Source organism: Colobus angolensis, unplaced genomic scaffold, assembly GCF_000951035.1.
Source record: "Colobus angolensis palliatus isolate OR3802 unplaced genomic scaffold, Cang.pa_1.0 Scaffold20, whole genome shotgun sequence".
In the NCBI taxonomy this organism is placed as follows: Eukaryota; Metazoa; Chordata; class Mammalia; order Primates; family Cercopithecidae; genus Colobus; species Colobus angolensis.
This window is the reverse complement of record NW_012115155.1, coordinates 7,158,560-7,181,513: the sequence shown is the minus strand read 5'-3', so window position 1 is coordinate 7,181,513 and position 22,954 is coordinate 7,158,560. Positions and strand designations below refer to the sequence as shown.

The 22,954-nt window shown below is 40.1% G+C and overlaps 1 protein-coding gene across 1 annotated transcript in view; it reads right to left on the bottom strand.

The window, feature by feature from the left end:
- Window positions 1-19,030: 19,030 nt before the first annotated feature.
- Window positions 19,031-22,954, bottom strand: part of CNTNAP5 (contactin associated protein-like 5) — an 886,807-nt gene continuing 882,883 nt past the window's right edge. The window contains exons 23-24 of the mRNA XM_011941654.1: window positions 22,860-22,931; window positions 19,031-20,318 (exon numbers count right to left, since the gene is read on the bottom strand). Coding sequence (XP_011797044.1) covers window positions 20,122-20,318; window positions 22,860-22,931 — 269 coding nt within the window. The 3' untranslated portion in view covers window positions 19,031-20,121. The remainder of the gene's footprint in view (window positions 20,319-22,859; window positions 22,932-22,954) is intronic.

Sequence of the window (22,954 nt, the reverse complement as noted above, 5' to 3'; positions counted from 1 at the left end):
GAACTACAAGTGCCCACAACCACACCCAGCTAATTTTTGCATTTTTAGTAGAGATGAGGTTTCACTATGTTGGCCAGCCTGGTCTTGAATTCCTGACCTCGTGATTTGCCCGCCTCGGCCTCCAAAGTGCTGGGATTAGAAGTGTGAGTTACCATACCCAGCCATTATTCTCTTTTTTCTTATAGTAGTGTTGGTCATGACCCCTGCAATGAATAAGGAGAAGATAGTACTTTTTCTCTTCTACATGGTATTAGTTATGCTGAAAAATAAGGTATTCAGATTCAAACTACTCCATGTTCTATGTGCTCATCTTCTAACAGTGACTAGCAGGGCAGCAATGGAGGTAATTATGTGATCTTCTGGAGACTAAACTTCCTCATCAGCAAATGGGAATGTTGGGACACACTTTGTCCTTAGAAAGTGAGAATGTGATTGTGAGACAGGGATGGTGAGAATGAGAGACAAGGCACAAATGCAGTGAAGAGAAAAAAAGTTCAATAAAATATGTTGACATCATTGTTATTACCTGCTCTGGCTAGAAAGAAACTTAACTCATCATTATTCTCACTTCGGAATTTAATCATGATAAACTCTAAGTTTTTTATGTAGTTTCATGGAAAAGTGAATCAATTTTTATCTTTTGATTCTCCCTCAACACTTGTGAACATGTTTCTTAAACTCTATGGATTTTTATTTCTTCTCAGAATAGAATCACAAACTGATAAATTGCGTGAAGAGGACCCCAGTATACATCTTATCAGCTCCCCTCCTTTGAAGGGGAAGACACTGAAGTTCCAAGTGGAAAAAAAAAGAAAAAAAAAAAGAAACCTTCCTCAACCCTCCCAGCTCTTTAGGAGAAGAATTCCGCCCTGTTAGAGGAGTCTCATATCTTTACAGAGCAGCATTCTGTGCCTATTCTCTGCTGTGGTTTAATGCACTCTTTGATAGCCTCTTCAGCACTTCAGAGTATTAAAATTATTAAAAACACTGACAATTAAATCACAACACTGTTGTCCTTCTTGCCCCTCATTTCAGTCCAAACTTTAACAAAGTATTTAGGCTCTCTTTTCTTTACAGAAATGTACCCTAACTTTTCCAGCTAACATCTCTAACCTGTTTTAAAACAGGAACAGTGGTGATATCAGGTAGCCTGTTCCAGTTTCCACAGAGCTATTCAGAAAAGTGTTCCTTAAAACTGACAGTCTAGGTCTCATCAGACAGACACTTTCATGTCAAATTTATGAAACTAGGAAACAGCACTATACCTACTTAAGCTTTCTTCATTTTCAACTAAATAATACTAATTCTTCTAATCTCCTTTTGAATCTACTTTGCTGGTTGATTATTTCTTGTCTTTACTCTTTTCTATTCCCCAGAGAGAGGTTCCCCAGGTATGAGGGCCTTTGTATTTATTTGAATGGACTCAGTGGGGATATTCACCCTGACAAAAAGACAGGAGCACAGGTTAGGCATTTAGTGTACATTTGTGAGGATGAAAAGAGACAAAAATTCAAGAGGCGAGGCTAACACTATGGTTCTGTACACAGAACAAATGTACATAGACGTTTGTACTCAAGACCACTTCTTGCCTCGAGTTGTGCCCAAGAAGAAAGGCAGGGCTTGAAAGCTCAGTGATGGGCCTGAGCCTTGATTTCAGCTCCAGGTGTGGCTCTTGTATTTTTCTGCTCACCTCTTCTGACTTACCTGGGGTCAAAGTCTGACCTTTTAACAGTGTGACCTTAGATATTTGACTTCATCTTGCTAATCTTCTCAACTTCCTCATGGTGTAAAATGAAGATGAGAGTGCTTGGCACTAATTCTGGAAGAATCTGAACTGACAAGTGTTGAAGTAAGTACCTGGCAAGCAGTCACTCAACATATGGCAGAGAAGACACTGCTGCTGCTGTGGATGTGGAATCAGAGGAAACAGATAGCACTCATTCCAAATGTTAGGGAGAGCGACGTTTTCTCAATCCTTCAGGCTACTAGTTTTAGTAAAACAAACAAACATCATTTGTTTTCCAAAGAACCCAAATCTATGAAATTAACCACTTAGACAAGTTTTAACAGCAAAATAAACTTATGAGTTGGAGGATAGTCTGATCCACAGATAATTGATTCCTAGTTATTAATAGTGATGTGGTAATAAATGGAGGTGTTCCTAGGAGGTGTTTTCACCTTGTGGATAATGTCATGGTAGTTAACTAAATTGTTTTGCACAAAGCATTTCTCGGTGTCTTCTGCCAAAATTTTATTATCCTCCCATCCAAGAACTAACCGGGCCCAACACTGCTTAGCTTCTGAGATCAGACACGATCAGCATGATATGACCATACACAGAAAGGTAGCATCTTCAGCTTGAAGGAACATTCATCACTTTCAGGGCTCAATTGAAAAATTCTTAACATTTTTACCTATGCAATTATTTTTTAAAGAAGTGACTGATTTGCTCAGTCTTCGGTCCCATCCTACATGAGTGTTATTATTTTGTGCTCTTTGGCTTGACTTAGCCTCACGGTGGAAAACTGATATTGAAGAAGCAGCATCTTCTTGCCTAGACCTTTCCTAATGGCATCAAGCTTGAGAGCTGTACAGCCTCTTCATCTACCCTGGACCAGCTCTCTCATTTCACATTAGAGGAAATTGCATTGTGGAGAGTTGAAATGTCTAGTCCGAGGTCACACCGTGTGTCAGGAATAGATCTGAAGCTAGGATCCAGCCAGGTTTCTGCATATCAGACCACCGCAATGTCCACTTTCATAGAATAAAAATAAATTAATGGGATCTGAGAGAAAATGTCACATGCTGAGAAACACTGGTATAGGTGGTATAAAGTCATCCTGTCTCTTCACCGCAGAGGTTCGTTCAGTTTGTTCATATACATTAAAGTGTCAGATTTAGGGAATATACTTTATTTCTCAAATATTTACTCATATGATGCTTTTTATTTGTACAGTATTTTAATTTTTCATGGGAATCCTGTGTATAGCTTTTAGGACTGTTTTGCAGACCACAGTTTCAATGGCACACATTAACTAACTACTCCTGACATTAACTCAAACTAAATCACACCTCAAATTGCAGGACCAGCAACAGCTATTCCTGCATCTCTGAGACCACCAGACACCTGGCCCATAGTGGGAGCTATGTGCATTTTGAACAGTGCTGCATATTTTCATAAGTACAATAAAAAAAATTAGGCCAGTGAGCAGTTAACCCAATAACTGAACCTAAATGGAAATTATTTCCATTTAGCCCATCATGCCACTGTTGAGATGCATTTTGATAAATTCTTTCATTAGAAAGGCTTTATTTCTTTTCTTTTTTTTCTTTTTTTTTTTTCTTTTTTTAACGGAGTTTCACTTTGTTGCCCAGGCTGGAGTACAGTGGCACAATCTCTGCTCACTGCAACCTCTGCCTCCCGGGTTCTGGCAATTCTCCTGCTTCAGCCTCCCGAGTAGCTGGGACTACAGGTGCACGCCACCTCGCCCGCCCAGACAATGTTTTGTATTTTTAGTAGAGATGGGATTTCACTGTATTGGCCAGGATGGTCTCCATCTCCTGACCTCCTGATCCGCCCGCCTCGGCCTCCCAAAGTGTTGGGATTACAGGCGTGAGCCACCGTGCCTGGCCAGAAAGACTTTATTTCTAAGTGTCCTTCAGTTAGAAAAATAATAACCAGGCTTCTGAAAGAGTTGCCTTAATATAAGGTTAACATTTAAAGAATACATATAAAACTCAACATGGAAATTCAACAAATATTCAACAATAAGAAACAATAATTGCTAAGTTTTCTAGGATATACAAGTTATGTGTTTTCCTTTAAGGTTTTCAGGAATGTATTCAACACTTTATTTTTGTCTTTACCAAATTCAAAATATTCTGTGGGATAGAATTTCAAATACCTGATTTTCTGAACTCTCCCCACAGTCCTTTCCTGTTCTACACTTCTCACTGAAGTCACCACGGTATTTCAGGCTGACCCTTAACTACTGACCCATTCAACAACATGAACAGAGAGGCCCCAACGCCTTCTTTGTGCTCAGCATTGTATAAGGGATGGTATGTACTCAGCGTTGGCCACTGCCCTCAGGTAGCTTAGGAACTGACAGGTCATCATAGAAAGAGATCATTGGCAAACACCATCCTAGTAACAGAGGTATACATAAGTTGCAAGAGGAGGAAAGCTGAGGGGCACACATCTATGTCATATAGAAAGAGAGCACAGTGGAGAAAGAGTCCTACCTTTGACCTTTATTCACACTAAACGTGTGGTCTTACTTGATCCCACTTTATTTTTTTCTCTACAAATCTTTCCTTTCTAAATTTAGGTGTGTTTACCCCTTTCCTTCAGGTTCATCAAATTTTGTCACCCTTTTTTTCAGTAGTAACCTTTGACCAGCATATCCTGTCATCTTAAAATGTATTCATTTCTTTCACGTTAACAGATTTTCCTAGTGAGGTTTATCCATGTAGTTGATAAGCATATTATCACTCGTGTAAGTGGAGTTATTGTAGGTTTGCAATATAACATACTCTAGGACTAATTACTGTGAAATAGTAAGTATGGCCTTAGTTGAGACAGAGTTATAGAAAGTCACTCTAAAAGTCAGTTAATCTTTCACCGAAGTGTTATACTCAAGTCTGCACCAGCCATGATTACGGAGAAGAACATCTTTCGAGACAGAAATCATCAAGGCCTTTTTAAAAACAGATAGATTGCGGTTATTGTTTCTGTCTTGTTCCTACATTCCTGTGCATTTTCACTGAAACAAACTAAATTGGTATCAAAAGCCTTGTTCTTTTTGGAGTCTCGTGTTCTAATGTCATAACGTCTCATGCTTTTTTAAGGCATGATTACCCCAGATAGGTGATACGATGGTTCGCTGCATGTTTCTTGTTTTCTGACTGGCCTGAAACTTTTCAGAATGTCTCCTTTCCTCTCTTAAGGATAAATATCTAGAGTCAATGCCAGGGATTTTAGCCAAGTCCATTGAAAGCCCAGAAGGCATGGCATTCAACTCTTCTGATTTGGATGTGACACTGCTCCTGGGTTTTTCTTTATCTTTCAGCGTGTAGATTTGACCTTGCCACAAAGCTGACAGTTATTCAACTCGAAAATTCACATCCAGCTTTTTTAAAAGTGAGCAATGAGGAGGCCATACAAACTTTTAGTATTTTTATGGCTTTCTATAAAGGGCTCTTCTTTCTAGCAAGCAAAAACTTTTTGGCCCATGATTGAATGTGAATTTATATCATTTATTTTCTCTTTTTTGCTTACAAGTGGCTTCCAGCTGTAGGCTTCCTTGTTTAGTCCTTAAACAGCCTTTTTACTTCTTTATGCTTTTTGCTTAACTGTCTTGTTTGTATTATTTATCCAAATTCAAAAATGCAGATCTGAGGTTATGGAATTTGACCCACTATCTCTGAGATGCTCATTCTAATCAGACCATTTTCTCAGACCCTGGGGACAAGATTACCCATTGGGTTGTTCCGGGCACCCTAAGCCCTGCCATTCCTCACAAAGGTTTTAGGTGATCAGTATCTCATGACATACCTATTACTCATGTAAAGCACACGTTTGGGAGCTTAGAATTATTCTAGAGACATTTCTACACATTAGCATCATCTATGCTAAGCAAACAAAACTCCCTTTCTCCACAATATAATTGTTTTCTTTGAAGTGGCCCACTTAGCCTGATTAACTTGATTGTACAATTAAATGCTTAATCCAGTCATGTTCCTGAGACTTGTGCAAAAGTTTTCAACTTCCTCTGGGTCCTCCAACCCAGACAAACAAGATTCCAACAAATAAGAGAGTTTATTTCTATCGTAAGTCAAATGTGTATATGTTTTATGGTTAGCAAATATTTTCATATTCACAACCTCTTCTTTTTAAAAGAAAAAAATTTTCATGGGAACTCTTTTGAGCAAGAAACTGAAATTATCTTGTTCATCACTGTCAATGCTGTAACCCAAAAACCCAAAAGGCCCCTTTGCTTTAAATCCTTCCCTATTCAGCTCAAGAGTAGTCTTGGACGCTTGAATTCCACACCTTTCCAAAAGCTAATAGTTCTTAGTATTTTCAGCCTCATTTTCTAAGTGCATGTGCACACTTTAATAGTATCAGTTTCCAAAAGGTAAAGAGCATTTATTTCATATCTCTACTTCTCATACTAAAAGGGGATTGACTCTGAATTCAATTAATATTTGTCTAATTCAGGAGTCAGGAAAACACAACCTGCAAGTAAAATCAGGCCAAGTGCCTGTTTTTGTAAAGTCTATGAGCTAAGGTTTTCATTTTGCATTTTAAGTGGCTGAGATAAAGTAAAAACACACCAATATTATATGAAATTTACATTTCAGTTTTCCTACATAAAGTTCTATGGAACACAGCCAACCTCATTCGTTTACGGAGTGCCCACAACTTCTGTCACGCTACGATGGCAAAGTGAAGTGGTTGCAACAGAGACTGGCCCTTGAAGCCTAAAATATTTACTATCTGTTCATTTACAGAAAAGATTTCTCAATCCCTACTGTAATTGATGGATATTTTCTCCTCCTCCTGGCTTGCAGGTGTAATACCAATAACTGTAACTAATATCAATAGCTAATATTGCTCTGTATAATTTATAAATATGCTTCTGCATTATTGATTTTATTACTTGTAATAACTCAGTAAGTGGAATATTTTATACACATACTACAAATTAGACACCCGAAGCTCAAGCTAGTGATTCATCTGTCACTAGGAAGATGATGGCTGGGATGGAATGAAGCCTTCCAATACAAAATCTTGTCTGATGCTTGCTTGGACACAATGAGCCCTAAATATAATTCTGTTTCACTTTAACATGTGCCCAAGTTGATCCCTATTTGTCTTCTAGCAGCTTGATTTGTAAGTTTTCCCACTTTTTTGAATGTATTTACTTAATTATTTGTGTGTTTATTTTTTTAGAGAGGGGTTCTCGCTATGTTGCCCAGGCTGGAGTGCAGTGGCTATTTGCAGGTGTCATCACAGATCATTCCAGCTTTGAACTCCGGGCCTTAGTGATTCTGCCACTTTAGCCTCCCTAGTAGCTGTGCCTACAGCTTGTTGGAATTTAAACAGAGAAAGCATAAATGGGATGTTTAGCATCTAACACATTGCAGGTTCTCAGTTAACATTGCATCATAGAGTTTGCTCAATAAGCTTACCAGCTCCTTCACAGAAACCCAAAAGGAAGACCCACAGGATAGGAGTGAACTCTTACATGAATGTACCGCCGAGCTTCCAAGATGGATACCATGCGTGCTGAATAAGCTCTCTCTGTTTATTGGTGGTGTCCGGAGCGGTGAGGCCTGGAAATTGCCGCGGCTTCTGTTGCTTAAGCTCCGTATCATCAGAGACAAGATGGCTTATTTCCGGGTTCTTCATTAACAACTTTTCCCGCGCACGCCAACCTTTTTCGCGCCCAGGAAGATATGCAGCCTACAGCGCAGGCGCAATTCCGTGCCGGGGGGGGGGGGGGGGGGGGATACCAATTCATGGCGCATGCGCGATTGTAATTTGAGAAAACCCAGCCCCCCGTTACCGCCCTGGCCCAACCTCTTATCCTGCCAGCCTAAATAAGGCATTGCACTGCCACCATTAAACGAGACTTGATCAGGCTATTTGTCTTGTCTCCATTTCTCGTGTTTTCTTGTCTCCTCCATTCCCACTCCCCCTTTCAGGGTCCGTTCGACTGTCCTGCAGGTCGGGACAGGTGGGAGCACTTGATTTCTACTTGGTCGTAATTTTATGTGCTAGAAAATGTTTCCTATCAGCCCCAGCTTTAGGTAAATATTATTCCTCCAGAGAATGTTTTACCATCTTAGACATCCACGAAGAAAATGCCAGCTGTTCTCCCCACTGAGCAAGGATTGGTCCTGAGAGTAGGCACGTTAGGAAGCAATGCTGGTGGGCATGGAATGACTCTAACTTTACTGTGTGTCCCACTCTCTTGCTGCCTCTGTTTCAATGTTGGTATGTTAGTTCAGTGTAGCTGGCCTGACAAAGACTCATTTTCTTTTTCTTTTTTTTTTTTTTTTGAGACAGAGTCTCACTCTGTCGCCCGGGCTGGAGTGCAGTGGCCGGATCTCAGCTCACTGCAAGCTCCGCCTCCCGGGTTCACGCCATTCTCCTGCCTCAGCCTCCCGAGTAGCTGGGACTACAGGCACCAGCCACCTCGCCCGGCTAACTTTTTGTATTTTTTTAGTATAGACGGGGTTTCACCGTGTTAGCCAGGATGGTCTCGAACTCCTGACCTCGTGATCCGCCCGTCTTGGCCTCCCAAAGTGCTGGGATTACAGGCTTGAGCCACCGCGCCCGGCCAACTCATTTTCATATTAATGGCCTTTACCAACTCTCTTTAGTATCTCTATGTTTTTGGAAGGAGATGTTTTTTGTTGTTGATTTTTGTTTTTTGTAGTTTCATTAAGCAGAAGAATTCTGGGACAGAGTGGAAATGAATCAGTTGAATTAGTTGTGGAGCAACTAGGTTGACCAAGGTTTGGTTTAAGCCAAAATGTGCTAGATATTTACTAGCTCCACTGACCGGCAGTATGATTCTGGGAAATAGGTATTGTTTCCTGAAAACAGAAAAATTCCAGTTTTCCAGGTGAGAAATTAGTAACAGGGTAAGAGCTTTGCCCAAAGCCACGTTGATAATAATGAACAAAACAGATGTTGATTTCAAGTATTTGTGACATCAGACTGTGTATTAATTTTAACAACTTAATTTTCTTAGGCTGGATATTCTTACCTACAAAATGAGAAAAATATTGCCCCTCATGGTTTTATTATAACAATAAGAGGTAACATATATAAAGAACTGTACACAATAGGTCCACAAAAATGATAATATTCTATTATTTAATTTATTGTTATTGCACATTCATGAAGATATTTAACTCATTCTAATTCTCTTTATAAAGCCAGCATTTATTTTTTCCCCAATTTTTTAAAATTGTGATAAAGTACACATAACAAAATGTACCATCTTTGCACTTCTTTTGTATATAGTTCAGTGCTTTCTTAAATTTTTTTCTTTCAATCCTTGCTAGCAGGAAGTCAAGTTGAGTGATATAAAGTACACTTACATTGTTGTGCAACCATTACCACCGTCCATCTTCAGAACTCTTTGCATCTTTCCACATTGTTTGGAAAGATGTAATTGAACCTCACTCAGTACTCGTCAAATAGTGACTCTTCATTTCCTTTTTGTTACCACCCCTTGCACCTCCTGCCATCCCTGGCAACCATCTACTTTCTGTCCCTATGACATTGACTATTCTAAATACTTCATAGAAGAAAGCCTGTATTTCTTAAATAAGAGCTTCACATTCAACGAAGGGTCCTGGGAGAGAGGGACAAGATGTCACAGTCTCCAAACCAAAGTGTCAGGAAAGTGAGAGCTGCCATGTCTGCCCTTTCACAGAGGGCATTCTTGTGCACTTTCAGCTGATGGCATTTCTCCTCCATGCAGGTGAAAGATGTGCTCTAAGACAGGTTTGAGTTCTCTAAGGCCCTTTCCAACAATTAGAGTGCTTCAGAGGACATGACTGAACTGGATTTACCTTTTCTACCAGTCAGCACTGTCATTAGGGCTCCTGTTTCCTCCCCATGGAAGGATTTCACATTCATGGACTTGGCTCTCAGCAATCCCTGTGTGCTGGTGCCAGGCTGAGCTCAGCCATTGCTATCATGCATTCGAAATGCTTTTCAGCCTGGCCTCTGGCTCAGAGGAGCAGGCACTGTGAGATTATTTACCTGTTAAGAGTTAGGCCAGGAAAACTATCTTTTTGAACCACTATGAAAATTAAAATAAATGCATATTGACTTTGCAGTGGGCTGAATGTTTGCATTCCCCACAAAATTCATACACTGAAAGCCCAACGTATAAAGCAACCATATTAGATAGTGAGGCCTTCTGAGTGTGGAGCCCTCATGAATGGGATTAGTGCTCTTGTAAAATAGACTCAACAGAGCTCCCTCTTCCACGTTCTACCACATGAGGATGAAAGAGCAGATGACCTGACCTTGCTGGCACCCTGATCTTGAACTTCCAGCCTCCAGAAATGTGAGAAATAAATTTATCTTGTTTATAAACCACCCAGTTTATGGCATGTTATTATAGTAATATGAATGAGCTAAGACATCATTTATAAATTTGAGTATTTTTAAATAACTGGTATTTTTCCCTCACATACTATATGTCTGCTTGGACTGAAACACATCTTTTTCTCCTCCTTTAATTCATTGGCCTACACCAAATGCAGGGATGAAAAAGAGACCTCAAGCTAACATAGTCCTTCATGAACTTCCCGTTTTACTTTGATTCTGCTGTGCGACTAGAATCAAGCTCACGAACAAAGAAGGGAGGGAAACTAACATTTTTTCTGAGGACATGAATATTGTTTAAACATCTTTCGACAACCTGAAAACATTCATATATGTTCCACAGACTGTTCAAAGCCCTTTACAAAATTAAACTAATGGTATCCCTATAGCAGCCTTGTGAGGAAGATGCTGCCATTCCTATGTGGTACATGTTTAGGTTGATGATGAGGCCACTAAGGAATGTGATTGTATCAGTCTTCTATTGATGTGTAACAAATTACCACAAATGTAGTGGCTTAAAACAAAATAAAAATATACAATAAAATCTTTTGAGTGATGAGGAATTGAAACTCGGAGATGAGATGAGAAGGCAGTTATCCACTTACTATCCCTCACCTAGCAATTAAAAGAGTTGACACTTTGGCTGGGCACGGTGGCTCACACCTGTAATCCCAGCATTCTGGGGGGCCTACATGGGTGGATCGAGGTCAGGAGTTCGAGACCTGCCTGGCCAACATGGTGAAACCCCGTCTCCACTAAAAATACAAAAATTAGCTGGGCCTGTCAATTCGCTTCTATATCTCTGGAGGCTATTCAGGAGGCTGAGGCAGGAGAATTGCTTGCACCTGGGAGGTAGAGGTTGTAGTAAGATGAGATCATGCCACTGCACTCTAGCCTAGGGGACAGAGGGAGATTCTGTCTCAAAAAAAAAAAAAAAAAGAGAAAGAAAAAACTCAGAAACAAAATGAAACAACAACAAGAGCAACAAAAAACCATCTTAAGTCATGACTGTCTGTCCAAAAGCCTGTAAGGCCAATTTCTTTGCTATCACAAATTATCACAACATTTGTTTTAAGATAATTGATTCATTTTTTTAGATTCACAACCTTTCTTTCAAGGGAGACATCTCAAAGGCTCTCTGCGTATGATTTATTAAAGGTCACAGACCTAATTTATGGCAGAGCCAGAACTAGACTTATTTCTAGCCCAATTTGCTTACAAATCACGATTGATCCCTTCATACCGAACTAAGCATGATTGCTTTTTCTATGCCTCACTTCATTTGATTCTGTGTGATATGTGTGTTTACTCTCTGTAGATTAGAATATGATTAAAAAAAAAAAAAGTAATGACACACAGCATCGCAGAGAGCCCCTGACCATGTAGTCTGTTTCGTGGTTGGTGTGTGGGCATGACCTCATTCAATCCTCAGGATCTGTGAAGTTTTTTTGGTTTGGTTTTATTTTGTTTCCCAATTTGTATCTGCAAAATGTAAGGGTTACATTGGTTAATTTATTTCAAATCACAAAATTAAGGAAACGGGTTTTATGTTATTTGAGCCCCAGTCTTCCAAGCTCTGATGTTCACACATCTCTACTGCTCACAGGCCCTGAGCCTTGTTCCATGCCTCCCCGGCGCTTCGCCAACTTTTCAGCTGACTCCGATCATAGTTTCTCCCAACTTCTTCATTACATGGCTCTAGAAAGGGTCAGTGCCTTAATCTTGCTAGGCCTGTGGCTTTTATTTCTTTTCACCTGCCTTAGTTTCTCAGTAGCATCTAATAACTCTCTGCTTCCTCGTGATGAAGCACTTTGTAGTCAGTGAGTCAATGACTCACCTGGTTTTCCTCATTCTTCAATGCACATTTGCAGGTTCCCTTGTGTAGCTTATCCTTCTAGAACATCCATTGTTTCTAGATCTATTTCCTAGTTGTACTCCTGCCCTAGATGATGCCAACCTGTGCACACATGGCCGTGTGTTTGGATATACCTATTCATACATAGACAAATACACATACACACATCTCTTAAGTGTCTACGGACCAGACCTCACTGCTGAACTGCAAACATGTACCCAGCTACTGACCTTCCATCTATGCGTGCTGCCTAGTTGAAACCTGAAACTTAACAAAATCCCAAATTAAACTTGTCTACCCTTCTCATTTTACAACCACCATTCTCCAAAACAAAATAAAACAGAAACTCTGTCCCAATCTACTCAGTTGCATAAGCCCCAAATCCAAGCTTTCTTGACTCTTTTCTCCCCTACACACACTCTTTCCAATCCACCAAGCCCTGTCATTTCTGTCTAGACCCAGCTACTGCTAGAATTTTTGCTACTACTGTGCTAGTGCAAGCCACCACCACCCTCCCTCAGGCTTTTGAAATGGCCCCTAACTGTTATCGCCTCCTCCTCTCCTATCCTGCTATGGTCCTTTCTCCAAGGGACCATCAACCAAGTTAGATTTTTCTTAAGGGTAAATCTGGTACTGTCTCTCTTCTGTTTAAAGTCCTGTAAGTTTTAAATTTCTGTGTGTGCGTGTGTGTGTGTGTGTGCTGCCTACCTCATACATAGAAGGCTTAATAAACACCACATGAAGTGGGTTCTGTTTCACAGCAGTCTTTGTTTAGTCTCAAACACATGGGGTTAAGGTCCTTTGTAAGAAAAAGACGTAGGGTAGGAGACGGAAGAAATACAGTTTTTGTGAGTGGGCGCTGATGAGGGTGGAGGAGAGTCTGAAGTTTCACGTGGGTAACTGAAACCAGGGTGGCTCCAGAACACTGAAGCTGACATTAACTTAATCAATGAGATTGCTCTTGTATACATTTGAGCCAAGCGTGTTGCCCAGGATAACTCAGCTCAGCGATGAGTGAGCCCAGGACAGCACTTTTAGCCATGCTGAAATCAATAAACCCAGCCAGTGGGAGTTTCTTGTTTCTCCAGCAACCCCACAGGTCATGTTGTCTGGGAGTTAATGGTCTAATGAATGAGAATGGGAGCTAAGGGATTAATTGTTTGACTCTTCATTAACTCAAGAAAACACAGCAAGGCACATTTGTCTTCCACACAAAATCATACAAAATGTTCTCTTTATTAAATATACATTATTTACAGTTCATCTTTCTTCTGTACAACAATAACCATAGAAAACAAAGAAATCTAAGGCTAACTTTTATTTTTTTCCCCATACAGTGTATTAAGACATGTTACATGGTCTACAAAACTGACTTGGAAGAGGCAACATCACTTGGGATTTTGTTTTAGAAACAAAAATCAGAAGATAAAAAGGAAAAGGTAGACTCCAGCATTTCCACAAAAAGGTGACCTGTTTTGTGCTTTTACCATAATAAAGAGTCTGATATATGTGTATTTTTGCAGGGAGGTTATTTTGCAATTTATCTTTCGTTGAAATACCCTCCCCACTCTTTCTCATGCCCTGAAAAGGAGGGCCTGAACATGCCGTAGGAAGAGTTACTTCCCATCTGAAACAGACACTGTGATGCTCTGTCTTAGACATCAGCAAACTGTAACCTATGGACTAAATTAGTTTTTGTAAATAAACTTGTATTGGAACATGGCCAGGGGGATTCATTTATACATGGCTGCCTTTCTGCCCTAGGCTAGTGACTAAGGAAAATGTTAGCCCAAGGCAACACAGGATATCAGGAGGCCTGTCAACTGTCAGATTCAGAAAGAGAACATTCTTGGTCTTGATCCTCACTAAATGCAGTCTCTTTCTCAATATAACTATGCTGCTTTAAGCAAAGTTCGGTATTTTTCTCAACAGCATTTAAGGCAGGACGAGGTTACACAGGTTGATACTGCCTTTCAAACAGAACAGACTAGGTGAATATTTCACGTAAAACGTTTGGGATAGAGGCTGACTCTAATGGGAAAGCATGCCCAGGCTGATGCCCAATAATATCTTCCCTTCAAGTTTTCTTGAAAGAGAAAGCCTTTCAAAGAGTCTGTAGGAGAATGCATTATTAGTGTTGCCCATCCAGCACTTTGTTCACGTTCTCTTAAGACATTTCTGGCATCTGAAGCATGTAAGACTTTGACAGTCATTCAAGTAAGACCAGGCTTTAATCACTAACACAATTATCTTCACCTTTGGTCTTGGTGTGGGACTAATCTCCTAATTTTGTCCTATTTGGTAAAGGGTTTCCTTGTGTCAACTGGAAGGACTGAGAAGAAAACAGTGTGCCCAGATGGTGTTAGATGGTAGGTCCCTGGCGGTACTCATTGTCAGGGCTGGCAAGTACTCGTTCCTTCTTAGAGTTTTGGTATGCTTATTCATGTCAGGATGAATGGAAGGAAAAGAAAGACACTGGATGGATTCCAGACTCTGCGGACTTCCACTCACAGGGGCTCTGACTGAGAATAGTAGACCTACAGCAGTTTTCTGACAGTTTCATTTCCTGAAAGTTGTATCTGGGTGCTTAACCTGGGCAGGTTAGATAATTATAGCACTCTGAGAAAATCCTGAAAAAAAATTAAAAATTGAAAAAAAAAAAAAAAGATGTGACCTAAGAAGTGTTGGAAGTTAAAAAAAATCATGCAAATGTAAGTAAAGAATTATTCATGCAAAGCCCATGATATTGCCTCTTTCCCTAATGAGTAAGACAATGATCCAAATGCACTGAAGAGACTCCTGAGTTAGGAGCCACGAAAGTGGAAAGGCTGCCACCAATGATTCACGGTGGAAGCAATAAACTTCCTCACCTCAGACGGCCACCAATTACTGCCACTGGCCCCTCTTCCTCCTCATCAAGTTCCCAGCGGGTGTGGTTGAAACCAAAACCAACTTTTGCATTAACCTCTGTTCATGTCTGCTCAGTCACTTTGTAGACAGTAAACATTACAGAAGACAGATATCTAGCTTACAAAGTACAATATTTCACTAGAAAATGTGCTTTTCTGTTCTTCCTCAGAGTACCTTAGTGCAAAATAAGATAAAATAATCACTCAAAAATAGCAAACCGGTTAATTACTAAAACCTTATATGAAAGATTCAAATAATTGTCAACATAAAAGAGGAATGCTTCTCTCCCTACCAAACAGATATGTATGTAGAATATTCTAGAGAAAAGTTGAATAACAGCCCTATTTGTACAAAGTGTGCACATGTGCGTGCATGCGTGTGTGTTGCACTTTTTCCCCTTTAGGTGGTTCAATTATTTGGAATTTGTGAAGGCAGAGCTGAGAATTAGAGACAACCAAAATCTGCAAAGTAGATGATTCCACAAACAAGACTATGAGAGAGGAGATAAAGGAAGAGGTTGAGAAAGGCCCAAGAACAGTATATAGAGATAATTTAATTACATTATGTGTATTTTAAAGAAAACAGGTTCAAACTGCATGAGAGACACGAACTAGCACTCAGTTATCTTCCTAGACTTCTGAAAGTTTTCAGTTTGCCTGCATCTTCTTCCATTAATCACCTTTGCCATCTTCAGGAACAATGAAGTCTGTTTATTTATTTGCTCAACACATGACCTGTAGGACAATTGAGGGCTAAGTATGTCCAAGCCTTTTTGTTAAGGAAGAATGAGTGGCAGCACCATACAGGTATCCCAAAGGCCTTTTGGTAGGCTGCTGCTGCAATGAGGTTTTGATGGATGGAAGCTATGGGGAAGCTTAAAGGAAGCTAGGGCAGTTGGTGAACAATCTGTCAAGACCTTTCCTTTCCTAAGAAAAAATTCAACAGGTCTGATACTCATCTCCCTGGATATCTTGGACTGGATAAGTTGGCTGTGCATGCACCCTCCCCGTCCAACTCTTCTAACTGAATTAACTTCCTGCAGAGAGGGAGCTGGTATGACCTTCAAGATGGGAAACATTCACTCAGGCTCAGAGGTGAGACCTCACATAAATGGACAACATTTTTTAGTCAATTATTGACTGAAGGGTAGACTTCAGTTAGGTTCAGAAATTTTATGTAGAGTCAAAATGGCTCATCAGGACTAAGAAGGGTTTTAGGCAGAGTTGGACTACAACCAAACCACCCTCAGGAACATCTGGAAGAACAACGACATGCAATAGGTCATAAACACATGGCAGTGGAAGAACTGAGAAAAGGGAAGGAGAGGGGCCAAAGTGGAGACACTTAGTCCAACTCATGGGAGGCGAGACTTTCGGAATCGCCCAACCTGACCCAAAACAAGAATGTAGAGAATTCAGCCTCCCCAAATGTATGGCAGAGACAGAGACCATCTATTTTTACTGTCCCTACAAGTCAATCCACCTCTTTCTACAGAAATCTATATGCATTGATAGATATCTACTTTGAGGAGGAGAAACAACACAGCTTATGGAAGGTGGAAGCAGTGATTTAAAAAATCACAAATATTTCCCAGAAATGTACCTGTTTCTTTCAGTCTCTAGTGGATGCTTTACAAAAATAATTGTGCAGAACCTTGTGCTGCATTCTAGGGCACTTTATGCATGCCCCTGTTGCAACAATACATGCCTTGCCTGCTAGACTTTGAGCTCCCCAAGGACAAGAACAAGGTGTAATTTATACATGTTCATCCAATGCCTAGCACAGCACTCAGTGACATTCCATAAATACTTCATAAATGAAGAAAGAAAAACAGTCTCTTTATTTTGTTCTATCCTGCCCTTGCTACCCATTGGTGGGGATGGGTCTGACAGAAGGTAGAAGTCAAGTTAATACCATCTCTGTTATTACTAAGGAGAAGAAAAAAGTTGTTTTAAAATATCACCCCTAGGATCCTTAAAATCTTCTGCATACAGCTGAGGGTAAATAGAAGAGGCAAAGCTATTCATAAAAATATGTCTATAGAAATGACAAATGTCTATTTCTCCAGACAAATTTTCATAAAGATGGCAATTGAGGCTATACATGCAATAAATGATGCAGTAGGTTAAATATATTTTAGAGTTAGCAAATATACTGTTGCTTACATAAATAGATTTGTTTGGTGGAAAAAAAATCAATGAAACAGCCCCATTAAAATATGAAATTTCACAAGTACTTTTGGTTTTACTGTAAAGTGATCCATATTCCATAAAATCTTTTTGTAAACAGCAGTTACTGAAGGCTGAGGGTTTAAGTGGAAGAGACCAGTTGGCCAGAGCATGTAGTTGGGAAACCTGAATGTGACAGGAAAAAGAAAAAAAAATGTGGTTAAAGAGAGATTAAGATGCTTTCGAAGTCTCCTTCGAGATGATAACTGCTGAAGGATTGAAACACTCACACAACTGAACAATTACATGTAACTACATAGATCTTGGTACCACTGAGGAAAGACAGTCAGAGTTAGCACGATTTCTAACTGTAAATTACATTCTACTTTGGAGGGTACGGCTCACTTGCATTTCATATATATCTAGCAAAAGTTAGTGTTCTCTGGGGTTAAGAAACAATTCAACCCTGTAAAAATAATTCTGCTTTAACCCTGAGACTACTTATAGGAGTGGCGTGCAGGTGGCACTGTCCTGGCATCTACATTTAGGTTCTGTGGTATGCAGTGTGCATGGAGTCTACACACGTGAGGAAGATGCCAGTGGATTCTGTAGTGCAGTTGTTGTCAGGATAGAGCTTCACAGATTCTTCATCCTGCAAGACAATCTACAAGCATATATACTTAGAAGAGAAAATCAAATACTCTGAGTTAGCCTTTGCTAGTCTCCATTTCTTCTGTTAGCACTATGTCAGCAAAATATAGTCCTCACTGCTCAAAGATTGAATAATGAAGAGTTCCAGCTTTATTACTCACACCTTGCCTTGCCTTTCTATTTCATTATTGGAGCTGCTTCAGGCTAAACCCACTACACTTCGTGGTGACTTTTATTTCAGGGGACAAAGGAATATATAGCCGAGCAAAACCTTTTTATGGAAATCAAAAATTCAAAAGTGAAAATTGAAGAAAGGGAGGAAAGGGCAGGGGAAAACACTGTTTAAAGATCCTTCATCTTACTAAAGAATCATTCATCTTATTAAAACTAAAGGAGAGAAATGGTATCATGGTTAAAATCACTTTAAAATAAATTACTAGCCAAAAGATATCATGTAGATGATAAAGTGATTAAGCTCAAATCCACAGAAAATTTCAAGGAGAGAATCTGCATTTAAAACAACATCTTAAAATAGAGGAATATGATTGCAAAATAAATCCTTAACTCATAAGCTCTGAAACTGAAAGAAAAGCTGTGCTTGAAATGGAATGAAGCAACTAACTTCCTCACTATGAGAGGCGAGAGACAGTGTACCCTAAGCAAAAGATGGAATGTCTGCTAACTGTCAAGGCTGGCAAACAGAGCTGTGGTCATCGATTTCCAAATTGAATCTGCCTCGTAAAGAGAATCAGCAAGTATTTTCCACACCTAAGAATCATTACATGAGCATTTCCAGCATCTTGGAGCATTTATGTTGTTTTCTCCTTACCTTTTTCTCCAAGATGGCGCAGGACAAAGAATGATGCATATTGCCACAGAAAAATCATTAAGATCTTTACCACCACCCCATGGATGAGCTCAAGGTGCCTTCTTAAAGGAATGAATGACTGTTTTCAATGCTTTGTTACCAAAAGGGGCAAAAACCCTGAAATTTATCACCACCTCTTTTGGGAGTTCAAGGCTATAAAGAGATGTTTGGAAGAGTCTTTATGTATATAGGGTATAGCAGACTTGAAAATGTGATAAGCTACAGAACTTAAGGGCTCCTCTGAAATCAAGCAATGCTAGTTAGCTAGAGGTGACCATGTCACTTATGTTAATGCATCCTAAACCTCTTGGAGAACAGCTTGATGTTCAAAAATGTGAAACTTGCAAATTTGAATTAACTGTCTTCACCAGGTCTTTAGTGAGTGAATGGAAGGGAAGAATTCTGTTTGGTATTTCTCTTCTTTCATGCAGTTTTTTTTTTTTTTTCATTTTTTCCTGATTTAATTTTTGTTTTAAAGCTGAGTTAAGATGGTTTAGGCTCTTTTATTGAACCAGGTACTATTTTAAACTTTTATTTCAATTTCTTTATGCTGCAGCAACATATATGTGTGTGTGTTTGTGTGCATATATCTATTTATATATATGTGTGTGTATATATATATGTGTATATATATACTCACATATATATACATATATACACGTGTGTGTGTGTATATATATTAGTAGAATAATCCCAAGAATACCTAGCTAGCATTCTTATAAAATTGGAGGAGGCATTTTTGAAGATACGGAACATCTACTTCCTAGACGCTTTCTTGTTACCTCCTAGTTTCAAGCTACTATTTCCATGCCTCCCCTAGCTTTATGCTATGGTGTGCTATACCAACGTGTCGGCCCCAGAAGAGAGTGGTAAGAAAGGAGCAAAGTAATTTTGCTCACTACTATCAGCGATCATGTATTTGAAAATACTCAGGGTCTAAGGGTCATAGTGAAAAAGGGTGATGCGTTAAGGCAAGCGATTGCCTATGGTCAAGAAAGTAAACTACCACAAAACAAACCTCTCTTACTCCTTTTATAATGACTCCAAAGCAAACCAGGCCTCTAGGTTCTTCTCTCCCTGTCCTGGGTTGCCTGGTAAGTATAGACTTGAGATGGGGAGGATGTCAGGAATGACCGTCACGTGCCTAAGCCTAAGAGCTCAGGTTCAAAGGAAGCCTGAACCACCAAGCGGCTGCCAAACTGAACAGTGCATTTTAGAAACTGGAAGTACAGAACTGAACATGCAGGAGTGCACACATGTGTCTCTTCCTTGTCTTGAATAGTGAAGTCAGTCTCTTGAGTGGTCGTTTTCACCCGATAGGTTCATCAGAGAGGAAGGCAGTGGCCACGGCTGCCGGGTCTCTTGGTCTGGATCAAGGGAATTGATGCTGTGGTGGATGCAAATATGTTCCAGAAAAGAAACGGCAAGCAGAAAATAAAGAGAATGACCAAATCAAAAGACAGGAGAGAAGAAGGGGAGGAGATAATTGAACAACAAGAAAAAAGAGTAGTAGGAACCCTGCAGTTTCTCAGATGAAATATTCCCGTTTACACTCGCTCACTGTGTTTTGCAAGTCAATATCATTTCTGAAGGAACTGTCCAAATTTTCTGGATATTCCTTCTCCTTCATCTGGTTTGTACGATGTGACTGCTTGTGCTGGTAGAGGAACCGGGTCATGATGCCGATGATGCAGAAGATGATGAATATCACCACTGCTATCACCCCTGGAGAGAAACCGGAAGGAAAGAGAGAAGGAAATCATCACCAATCATCTGCTTAGGAGAGTGGATTCCTGCCAGATGAGGGGAATGCTAAAGAGAGAAAACAAAACAAAACAAACCACACAAACACAACTCTGCCACCTGCCCAGAAATAAAGACCCGCTAAAAGGCCCGGTCTTCAATTATTATAAAACTTCCTTCTTTCGGACTAGCTGGGGAGAGAGACACTTTCAACCATAGAAGATTTTGTTTAAAGAACTGAGAATGCCATCTTCTACATATGGAATTGGACTAGCAAAGGGTTTCCTTGTAAGTTTTTCAAGTCTGCTATAAATGTGTCAGAATCATTTGTAATTAGCCCATTTTTTTGGTCACCTCACAACTAAGTATTTCAGAGTTACTTTAGCATCCTAGAAAATGGTACTTAAATATCTCACATCTCAACGCATGCCCTCCTGATGTAAATTTGTTTTATGTTGTATATTTGTTTTGCTCAAACATTTTCATTAATAATGAAATGATCACTATACATTTAGAACATTTTTGCATGCTCTGCACTCTGTGAAACTGAGGCTCATTCAGTGACAAGACGCCTCTGTTCTCAAGAAACTCAAGAGTCCATTGAGACGGCAAACTTCTGCTCAGGCCCATCAGATTCCCCCTTATTCTGATTGTGTGTGATTCAACTGGATTATGTTGCAAGCTATCCTTGCTTACCCTGAGGTCTCACCCCTACCTTTGCCAGGAAGGCTCTTGGAAGATGAAAGGCAATATCAGCCAAGGGATAGTGAAAATGTGGAAGTGGCAGATGTGTCTGTACGTGAATGTAGTATTTCAGCATGAAAATATTTAACAATATGTATGATAAGCAAAGATTTGACTTGTAATAAGTTCTATATTTTGCTGTTTTATTTTTCTAAGGAGAGGAGATATTGAGGAAAAGTGCCTATTTTAGAAAGTTATTTTTGGACACAGTGCATTATGATTTACAGAAGCATGGACATTTGAAAGTTTCATATGTAGATTGCACGTCTTCTGCCAATTTTTTCTAGAACTGGGGTCATGATTAAGATTTATTTTTATAAATAGATGTTCCTAAACCATTTTGTGGCATTTTCTACAACTATGTTAGAACAAGTAAGAGTAAAATCAGTTAAGTTAGCAAGTCTGTGAATAAACTGGGTGGTAGTGAGTGACTCTCCTGAGTGGGTTGCAGCGTTAAGAGATGAAATAGGAAACTGGTTCCCACTCCTTCAATGCTTGGGATAGTCCAAGTCAGCAGCTGTGCAAGCCTCCAGGAATTTTCCCAGGGGTTCAGATGACTTTCCTGTCCTTAAAGAGACTCACAGAGCATGTAAATAGCTGGAGAGGCATCAGCAGTCGCAAAAGTCTTTTTCTCCACTTGTCAAATGGGAAATTATTGAAAGAGAAATAGGCACAAAATTCTTTCCCACATTTCTCGATGCCAAACAAAAATTAAGGTGGACCAGCTTCTCTGAAGCAGAAATTCAGGTCAGAGGTTTTAGGAACTTCCTTAAGGAAAGGCATGGTTTTCCTTTCTTCCTGTTATCAGGAGTGCACCTCTGTGCTCCCATAGCCATTTGTACCTCCTCCCTCAGAACAGCCTTCACTGGTTGTCTTGTTTTCTGTTTACCCATCTCCTCCCTGGCTCATTCATCCTCTACTTAGCACAGAGCCTGACCCACAGTGGGGCTCATTAAATATAAGCTAAATGGAAAGAGACTGCAGGTTTTTAAAAGCAGAACGCCATCTGCCAAGGATCAGTTCATCTAGGCTTCCAGAAGGCAGGGATGGTGGCACCTGCTAAGGTTATGTTTCTCAGATAGAAACGAGTTTGGTCTTTCACAGGCATCTTACATTAAGCAAAGCTTGGAAATCATTCTGTGTTGCAAGACCCAGATGGAAAAATCAAGCCACAGCAGGCAGAAGCCAAGCTGAAGCAGAATAAAAAAGTGGGGAGGCCAACAGGGAGTGAGAAAATGGAAAAGTAAGAAAGCTGAGCTCGCAGCAGAGCAGAGAAGGTCTGCATCTGTAACCATATGTGCAGTGAGATTTGAAGCTACAGTCCTGTGGGCTTTACCCTGCTCATTAGACCTAACCCAAATCACTTGGTGGGGAACAGGCCACAGGACTGTGGCCTCACCCATTGTCTGCCCCAACGTCGCTTCTTCCCTGTATTTAGCTTTGTTGGTCTGCTTTGTTTGCATTTTAGGAACAGTGACAACTGTATGAAATGAACAGAATGTGAGCTGCTGTCTGTAAGTAAATGCTCCAGCTGTTGACTCGGTGCTCAGCTGCCTCGTGAATCAGAGGCAGGATGAATCCGCAGAGCTGCTGGTGTCGGCAGAGCGCGGCTTTGATCATTCAGCACACATGACTACTCATGAAAAGCTCACAGTCTTGCAGATAATGTGGGGGACTCTGAGCGCTGGATGGCCATAATTAAGGAAGGCTTCAGATAACTTTCTCCAAAATACAGGATCGTTTATGTCTTTCTGCATTCGACAACAATGAATTGTTTACCTCCGATGACTGCCGAGTCACTTCGAACAGCATTCGTGAGTGGTTCCCGCTCATCTGTCTTCCCAAAAGGATCTGAAAGGAGTAAAAGACATGGG